General features: G+C 34.3%; 1 protein-coding gene across 1 annotated transcript; it reads right to left on the bottom strand.

Moving 5' to 3' along the window:
* Positions 1–283: 283 nt before the first annotated feature.
* Positions 284–4,451, bottom strand: LOC128235595 (alpha-1A adrenergic receptor-like). Its single transcript, XM_052950404.1, has 3 exons — positions 3,967–4,451; positions 1,840–2,092; positions 284–424 (listed from the first exon to the last, which is right to left on the bottom strand). Exons 1-3 carry the CDS (start codon positions 4,449–4,451, stop codon positions 284–286), a joined length of 879 nt encoding a protein of 292 aa, XP_052806364.1.
* Positions 4,452–10,149: the final 5,698 nt, after the last annotated feature.

The following is a 10,149-nucleotide window of genomic DNA, read 5'->3' as shown; positions in this document are numbered from 1 at the left end:
TATATTGAATATATTTTACAATATGTGCAAAGTATAATTAATTGAACTTCTCCTGAGTGCATGTTATTGTTATCTGATTTAAATGAATCGAAAGATAGTTCGCATTTGCCATCCACCCAACAAGTACCAGTTGACACAGGATCATTTCCCGACAACCCGAAACCACCATTTACATTTGTTTACCAGTGGAACGTGAAACTTGGGCTTTCTCAAGTGGCGGCGACCCAGCTCTCTTCCATACCTTCCGCATGTTTATTTCGGTGGTCAGAATGCTGTGTGTGGTTCAACAGCTGCTGACATTGGCAACCTCTGACAGTCCCCTTACAGTCATTCTGCAGTCCGCTTTCAGTTTCTCTTCAATTGACGTCATGGCTGACGGTCCAATTATTGACTTCCGTCCACGACCTGCATCATCTTCAATGGACTGTTGGCCATCAGAAAAGGTGTCGATGCCCCTTGAAAACCATTGCACGGCAAACGCCCTTTTCTCCACGTGTCAGCTTAAGTAGCTTATACGTTTCGGATGGTGTGTTCCCCTTTTTCTTTACAAAATTCAATGTTTGTGCGAATTTCCCAACGTTCTTGTGGCGACATATTTATATTCATAGGTGTCATAGAGAAGACGTTGTTTATTTCAAAATGCAACAGCCGATTGACGTCATACAGAATTGCGATTATTTTCAATAGTTTCTGCAACTTATATTTATTTCATTTAGTTTTCAGTTCATAATACGTACGACAAAACGACACATGGAGCGTTAGCGCCTTACTGTGGCTGCATAATATCATTTTGTTTCGCACTATGCTATGTCATGCTATTCATATCATGGTAGTCAATAAAAAAGTTAACTATGTTGCAAGAAGTATGAAAACAATTATTATACCAGTCTACGTAAATATTGATCATCCCTCGTACCATATTGGATGCCGTGATTTATGATTGGATATATGACATTCTCCAGTTAATGAACTCGGCTCGCTATAGGCGATTGACAATAAATAGGGTAATGTTTTTATTTTCTAAGCTTATGTCATATAAATCCGGGAAGGTTCCAGGATTTAAGATAATAAGACATGCAATGGCTATTAGAACAAGATTGCATCTTTTATCTAACTTTGGTTATTATGCGATTTGCATGGTTTCACTACAATGCCGAGTATTGATTTTCGGGTTATAGATATATGCAATGCCTTTCTTTTTGAACTGACAATGTACATGATAAGATGAAATAAACATTTTTATGCTCTTAAAAAGTGTTGTTAGATTAATAAAAAATACTCCCTGTGCAAATCTCATTGCCAAATATCATTTGTGCAAGACGGTATAAAAAAAAACAATTCTGAAAAATGTCGTTATGACCTACATCGATACACACATCGCAAAACCTTCATAAAGGCTTGTCGAAGTTCTTTATTCGTATAGGCGTATATAAACGGATTCAGGGTCGAGTTTAAGTATGTCATCCAAAAGAAGAACGTGTACAACTCTCCAGGAATCAACTCTGGTGCCCATGCGTACGTATCAAAGACGATGTAAAACGGGAACCAACATATCAGATAGCTACTCAGCACGTACGTTAGGGTTATGAAAATCCTTCTCTCTCGAACGTTCCCACCTTTTTCCTTTGTGATTGGATTCCTCCAGGATTTGTAAGTTTTTGATGTATTTGTAGTTCTTCTGTTTGGGCAAATTTCAGTTTGGCTCGTAGATGCACCGTCCCCATTGTTTCTACCGACACTTAAATATTGGGTTGGTGTATTATCATTCAGCGTAAGACAATCGTTTGATACAGCGTTTTTCAACGTACCAGTGGTGGCGACATTGACACAAATTCTTACCGTCGACAAGCTACTTGGATTTTGAAGGCTGGTATCCGTATTGACCGCGACTTTTAATGCTTGACTTCGCATAACGTATAGAACCTTCATATAAGAGAACATCATCATGAGGCAAGGAATGTAATGTCCTATCAACGCCACAAATATGACAAACTCGCGGTTGTCCGACGGCTCCCAAATACAGAAATGGTCCTCATTATGTTGCAGTCGGTCGCCGATAAAGGGTGGTGTCCATATTGCAACTACGAACAACCTGTAAAAAGGGTCAAAATATACATAAAAAGAAGTTTTACATAAATATAACTGAAAAACACACACTATATCTAGTGCAGTTTTCAATTTACTCTGAAATTGATATCATGGAACATTCGCAAAACAACCGAGAATAATGTGTTCATATGTAAGATGTATTATCCGCCTTCGTAGGATCTCTCTTCTAGTATGAATTATATCTGTTTCACATTTGATCTGTTTTGCATGTTCTCTGTAGTTAGTATTTCAGCGTTCAGAAAACAACAACAATATATTTCGAAACGTATTAAAAGAAATGAAGAAGCTATACTGGCTTTATTGATCAAAACGTAAGTGCTTGAGGTTCCTGGTGAACGGATCCCTGAAAGCTTCCTTGAAGAACCGCATTAGTCTTTTATAATGACTTATGTGAATATCACCAGAAAGCTTATATTTTTAACATTATCATGCAAGCATTCCAAAGAATTGTCTCATTACATCTCGCATGTTCACTTAAATCATAAAAAAGAATGATAAGGTCATTTGCTCTCAAGTTAACACTTTCCATCAGCGCATTAAAACACCAATCTTTGTTGTTAATTAAACTTTATGTTTAATGTTTTACGTCTTGAATTTACGATATGCTTTTAATAAAGAATTGCAATTAAAAGAAGTGATTACTATTAATCTGAAATTAAAATGGTAGCAGCTTATATAAACTAAATAAAAACACTCGCATGTATATTGTTGCCTAGATCACTAATTAATATAGTGTTGGTGACAACTTTTGATTACTAGTTGTTCAGAAAAGTGTTTTATTTATCGTTTCAATATTTGTGTTTGTAAACACCAAACTCCTGCAGATAGATAAAACTAGCAAATAAAATAACTGTCACCGCCCCCTCCCAGCATCGGTTTATAAGGTTTTCTATCTTCAAATAAAACACTGATTTAAACTAGTAGCTATGTATGCCGATATATGCTTCAATTGGTGTAAACTGAAGTTATTTTTTTTTAATCATACATATTCAGGTTGTCTTTAATAAATTGTCGACTAGAATAGTTAAACATATGTAATTAAAAATTAATAACATACATATGACTATAACATATAATTGTTCTCCCAAATCATTCCCATAATTGGTCGTTTATGCATTTATAATAGTATATCATCATTGAAAAAATAGTATTTGTAATAACATATCATTAAATTGCCATAATCCGCTTCTGTTGGATTTCTAACAACTGCCTAAATTGATACCTGGACAATTCAGAGTTTAAATCTTTATTGAGCTTACTGGTTTGCAGGTTGTCAAAGAAGAATTTTATACCGACAGTTAGTCCAAGAAACACTACAAAAGCAGTCATTTGCGTGGCAGGAAATTAAATTTCTTTTAAGACTGATGGTCACAGGTAACATTTAATAAATTTTAATGATTGTTCGGAACAGAAAGCGCTTAAATTGATCATAGGATTATGGTAGCACGTGGTAACGAGAAAGTTGCAAGTACTCTTTTCAAAACAACCAAATACAAATATTCAGAGGATGTAAAATTGGTCATTTAGATGCGAAATTTATGAAACGACGTTGAAATAATAAAAAAATAGCATTGGTCAGTTTTTATCAAATGATAGTAAACGAATATAATGAATTGCGTATGGATAACCATAAATGTTATTGTATTCTTATACTATAATAGTTTGTATATATATATATATATATATATTTGAAAATTTGCTGCGCCTAATACATGAAACGTTGCCATCAACGCGCAGAATTTCAAACACTATGCATATAATAACACTTGTTTATATTTGCTATATGGTTGACAGGAGGAATTATGTATAAATATAAAAAATGTTTTCTTAAGTTTAGGAAAGTTTAAAGTTTCTTACCATACAAAAATTAGTATCATGACTGTTCGGAAACGGTTGTTATATTTCTTGTAATGGATAGGCCACGTGACGCACCAGAAGCGGTCTACGGAGATGGCGACTAACGTAAACACAGACGCAAATGTCATCGCAAAGTCAAAGTAGATCCACACTCCGCACATGATGCGTCCGAACGGCCAGTATCCAAGCAGCGTATCTAATGTATAAAACGTCATTGCCGTTATGGCAACCAAAAAGTCCGTTACTGCTAGGTTAAGTATGTAGAGGTTAAATGGTTGTAATAAACGTCTCTCAAAAGCGAACGATAGGAGTACAAGCAGATTGCCGAATATCGTCACAAGGTCCATGAGAATCAAAACCACGGCAAGAATAATGTTCTTAGCCGTTACTTGAAAATCTGGAGGCACAAACTCCGTATCAATATTTCCAGAATTGACTGCTGTAGTGTCCTTAAAATACGTAGTATTATTGGCAACTCCCGTCATTGTGATATACTATATTACTCGTAGTTATTTGCATTACATGCAACGCATAAGATATTGTATAAAGCACTTAACTTTGTGCCATGAATCTCCCAGGAGTGTTTCTACGGAAGTCCTGGGAGAAACTTATATAGAGTGTTAGAAAGTAGAATCGATTTAGAGACACGCCCCTCTTAGAGGCTATTTCTACAGAAGAAGATGTTAAAGGAATTCCAACTGAATTATTGTGTTATTTACAAATAGATGTTCAAGTGTAAACATGTGCGTTTAGTAGACAAGAACATAGGAAGCATGTTTTCATTTGAGGATTATAGTTTCAACATATGTGTTGATAAACGTCGGCACAAATTTATCCAACTGAAGTAATCATATAACTTATACCATTATGATTAATTCAGTTGATAATACAACTAATTTCATTAAATGGCCAATTTGAAAGTACATTTTCATGCATTAAAAATGCATCACTAACAAAGTCTTAAACAACGTTTGCGTCTTCTATTCATCACAAACCAAGTATGAGGTCAACGCTTCTTACTCCGTATAAGGCGATGTATATGCTAATTGGAATTGGCGTCCATTTGTTGTGTGATGTAAGTGATCTTTACCGGGATTTCAAGTGACGCCGGGCGAATAAAAACGTGTACTAATTTGATCGAAATGAACTTGTTTGCTTTTTAGCGAAAGTTGAAGTATTTCGTTGTAAAGAGGTGAAAGGGAAATTTAACTCTAACCTTTGCAACACCCTCATTTTAGGCGTCACCAACATTCCGAATGGCCATAAGATAGAAAACGACAACTTTATAGTGCACGGATCATTTGAGTTTAATGTTAACCTCGTCTGGACAATCAACTTAAAATCAATTACAATATTACATAAAACATTGTTTCTTATTTTCCTTCCGATAGGACAGTCCCTGAACATTTCAATCATTAGGCAAATGAATGTTTTGTTTTTCTAATTTACCAAACATTTTTAAAACATTCCACAAAATTTAAATGAAAAATGTCCGAACCACTCCATCGTCAAGCCATGATGTATCCAACATCGCAGACAAATGTCATTCATGTTCTCTGACAATTCAGGAAGACTGAAACTGTGTAAAATGGTAAAAACACATTTATAGTTGTCAGAATAATTATTATTATTTACATATTAATTATTCTAACGTATATACGATAAGTTTCACCTTTGTTTACTCCAGTTTTAAACGATGTTTATTTTCCTTCTTACTCCAATTATTCTCGGTCAAACTCTGACAAACACAACATAAAATTGATGTGTCCTTATTGTCACACCTTCATATTCTGCATCATAATTACAGCTGCAGGTGTGACATAAAAAAACACACAATATTAATACAGTATAAAGTGCAGATTTAAAAGTCTGAAATTGTAGCCCACCTTAAATAAGGTATCATTCTGATGGTATGTTTGATATCATAAAATTGTTTGATATTTCAAGATTTCTTGAAAAGCTACTTAACTGGAAATACGAGAAAATTATTAAAAATATCGGCATAGGAGAGAAATCTTGACGAAAGAAACAACAACAATGGAATGAAATATGATGAGTTTGATTCAGACTAAGTAAAACCATTATCAATGTATTTCCCTTTCGAATCGTTCTTTTACTACTCAAGGATTAAAACGGAAATTCACAATGGAAAGATGAATATAAATTGATATTACTTTTTTTATTGCAAAGTTAAACAGATAAATTTGAGCGATGTCTATATGTATAAAGATTAAATTGTATACTTCATGTACTTTTTACATTCAGAGGGCTGGCATTATTTTCTGCGCAGAATCTTAAAACGGAATTTAATATTTGTCACACTGTATTTTTATCGCAAATGAATAGGTATAAGTGTGATCATTGCATTTGAGGAAGTTGATGATCGACAAAAATATAAATAATAGTTAATCGTAGAGGTGCATATGCTTCACAATACATTACCGTTCCAGTCAAGCGATATCTAATAACTCAGAATTTTTTCTCAGAAGTGTCACCTTCATCGCCTTCAACGTACACCAATTACGATTTCATTTTTAAACACGACAGACAAATTACGTCTATTTAAACCGTATCTGAAGGCTAAGTATTAAATTTAGTTTGTCGTTACAAACACGCATTGTTAAGTACGGACTGTACCTACCAATTAAGCCGTAACAGCATGTTTAATAACATGGAGCTGCATACAATTACGAGTCTTCATTAGCGAATCGACGTTTTTTGCAATTGGGTTTCAAGAAAGCATACGGCGATATAGCAAGGAATAATTACTTTTGCTCTCTCGAAAGTAATGAATGCAGTGGATATCGATATCGATATCGATATCGAGGGATATCGATCCTTCGACATTGGGTGAGTCTCCCGGTGAATTATCGACGTTAAAAATCTTGTCTATATCCCTTATCGCAGTGAGCTCGGTTGGCAGACATGCAGACTTCCATAGTGACATTTATTACGCAGATTACTCGGATAAATAAGAGAGTATTAGAAATAAAAGGAAGAGGCGTAACTGTCCCATTAATAAACGATGTTATCTTGTTTTTTATCGAAAAACCGTATATTGTCATTTTTAAGCGGATTGAGGATTAAAAAGTATATGTGAAGGGATATAACACAAGTGCTTGGTTTCAGTAGTAGCTTGTTTTAACTCATGGTATTGAAACGTTTGATATTTTCTTGCTCTTTTTCATTTTAGAATTACCCTGTGCTTCTAATCCGTGTTTACTTTCGGTTGTTTGATTATAGGGCTTGTCCCTGTACGATTGATTATACAAAACAGTACGAATTAAACTGAATATTATTAATTCATGACATTTAATAATAAACTTAAAAATCTAGGCGTTTATGTTATTTCGCCTTACACATCGTGTTAATCTTAGGATATAATCTTAAAGAATGTCCGATAATTAAAACAAGACGCTGTCTCTATGGATACTTCAGGTAAACGTCATGTCATAAATTCCGCCATTCCGTGTGCTCACATGATTCGATTGATACATGTTCATTCCAAGGTTTTATATGCGTAGGTGTCTCTAGAATAAGAGCTCAACCGAATAAGGCGTAAGTGTTAAGTTCTTTTTTAAGCCATTCTATTTCCGCTGTGTATAGCTGTTTTTCAGTAAGGTACTACTGGTTACCGTGACGGCTTATATTTATACCAAACCAGAAATACCCATTTCTCTGTTGTATAGGTATTTCATTTATCAATCGCTTTTATTTATCTTTGCATCAAATCATAATTTATGTTTTTATGTCAGATTATGAAAGTGTATAATAATAACAAAAAGCAATTATCAGCTATTTACATATTAAATAGCATTTTAGTGCTCTAAGACAAGGAATCAAATAAGTTAACGACGTAATGTTTCAGTTTTATACAAATTTTAGAAAATACATTCAAAACAAACACATTGTTATTGAATTGCGAATCCCAACACACAAAAGGATTGTATGAAATAAAGTATTTCTCCTCTGGCATATGGTTTCTACGATAAGTTTAAACCAAGATTCCCAAACTGCATTTCTACTTTTATACTTACAAATCCTCCTCCTTTACATACACGTGTTTCCCCTTTCCAGCGAACTTGCTATTCTAACTCTATCACTACTCTATACGGTGATTACAAATATCCCCAAATGATCTTTTTGGATAGACAACTAACCCATTAAAAGTACATCTAGCCACACACGATATGAATAATGTTGCGTCGAGGAAATATTTCCAAACAGATAACTCAGATTCGGTCCTTGATGATAGATTCAACAATAGAGCTTCAGATAGAAGGTTCATTGGTTATGCAGGCATCAAAACAAGTAGTTCAGTAATAGGCAAATAACAGGCTAGAACAACATAAGGACCACCGATACGAAGGATGATCCAAAGTAAACAGGACTGTTCTCATATAACAAACATGGTTTAATATTTCTACATCAAAATATACATTGACAAGATGCAGATAGTATCTGCTACAAACACTGACAATAGCATGCAAATAGAATGTATGGTGCAAAAGTTACAGGGTCTGAACAGGGTCACTAACGCAAACCCGGCGCACGCCGGATGCATTGGAATGACGTTAACAGCATACACGACGCCAACCTCGTTTTTATCAAAATAATCCATCACAGTGGATGCACCTTTGGCGCCGATGAATACATTGGTGTCGGAATATATCCCTATACCACTCAGAGTTATATTGTTTGAAAATTTGTTATGTCGCCGTGAGAAGATTTGTCAGCGAATCAAAACGATTTACTCCTTTCAATTGGGTTTTGATTGTCGGGAACATTATTTCAATCATTAAGTTATATAAATCCTTAGACTGGGCAAGTAAATTTATTAAATTATTTCCGATTATTTTTTATTTTTTTTTATTATTTCTTTCTAATTAAAATACGGTTCTTTTACATAATGATGTTGAATCATTTAAGAGCACAAATTATAAGTAATTATATTCTTATATCGTTTAATTAATGCAAACACCTTCGACATTTGTAGCACCTGAGAACGTTTATAAATTGCCTCATAGCCGACACCGAAGACCTCTGACTGCGTTCTGATCTTAAATTGTAAGTCCTTAACGTGGCACCGTATTTCTTTTTTCTTCGTCTACCCTCGTCATCTGCAAGGCTCTCTCTGCCGTCACTGAAACGCCGGTGCCATTCGAAAACCTGAGTGCGACTTACACTGTTCTTAACACTTGCCGTCTGTATCATCTTATACGTTTGTGTCGGCGTTTTCCCTATTTCACTACAAAACTTTATAACCGCCCGAGCTTAAATGCGATCTGATGACACCGTTTCGTACACTGTGATCGTTGTTTTGGGAGCGAGACAAATCGGCCACTTACCAAATCGGCCTACTACAAATTCGGCCCCTAAGAAGTTTCGGCCCTGCCATTTCGTCCCGTTGATTAAATTGACTCGAGACATTTCTGCCCCTTACTGATTTTCAACAGAGACATTTCGGCCCCTAAATTTTATTTTATTTTTTATTTTGAAAATAAAGAAAAAATTATAATTTGTCAAATTTTATTTCAAAAGAAGTTGTAAATGAGATCTATAAATGCACAAATAAAGAAATATTTATGAAATGCATTGATAAGATTGATAAAAAAAAATCATTAAAGTCTAAATTTAAACCCTTATTGTTTTAATATAAAATGTTAAAAAATGTAAGAATGTACTTTGTGACTTTGAAATATTAATTGATCAATAAAACTTCAAAGAAAATTTGTCTTTGAACAAGGCAATCTTTGCCAAGCAAACTGTTGGTGTTGTGGTGTGAAAAAGACGTGTCAATGAATAAGTGTCTTTGATTTGTTAATGTTCTTAACAGTTGATTAAAGAATATATGAGTAATATAAACAACGTCTAAATTCAAGTATATATATTAAATCGTTTCTAAAGACAGGTACAATTTATTTTAAACGTTTTGCTGTGCTTTTCTTAATTTATCATGTGTTGGAAGATCATATTGGCGGGGTTCTCTCGCGGGTTTTATTTTACCATTATAAATTATAATAACTTACAGTTTATGATAAACCTGATGTACAGCTAAGTTGATGTCAAGTTTAAATGTTTATGACTTAAATTGGCACGTGCTGTCTTCATAGTTGCATCGGTACATTATAAAACACACGCATGTCTGACATGGTATTATCAAAATTGAAAGTTCTATATTAG

Source organism: Mya arenaria, chromosome 5 (assembly GCF_026914265.1).
Source record: "Mya arenaria isolate MELC-2E11 chromosome 5, ASM2691426v1".
Classification (NCBI taxonomy): Eukaryota; Metazoa; Mollusca; class Bivalvia; order Myida; family Myidae; genus Mya; species Mya arenaria.
The sequence above is the reverse complement of the archived record's forward strand: the minus strand, read 5'-3'. Positions and strand labels throughout refer to the sequence as shown.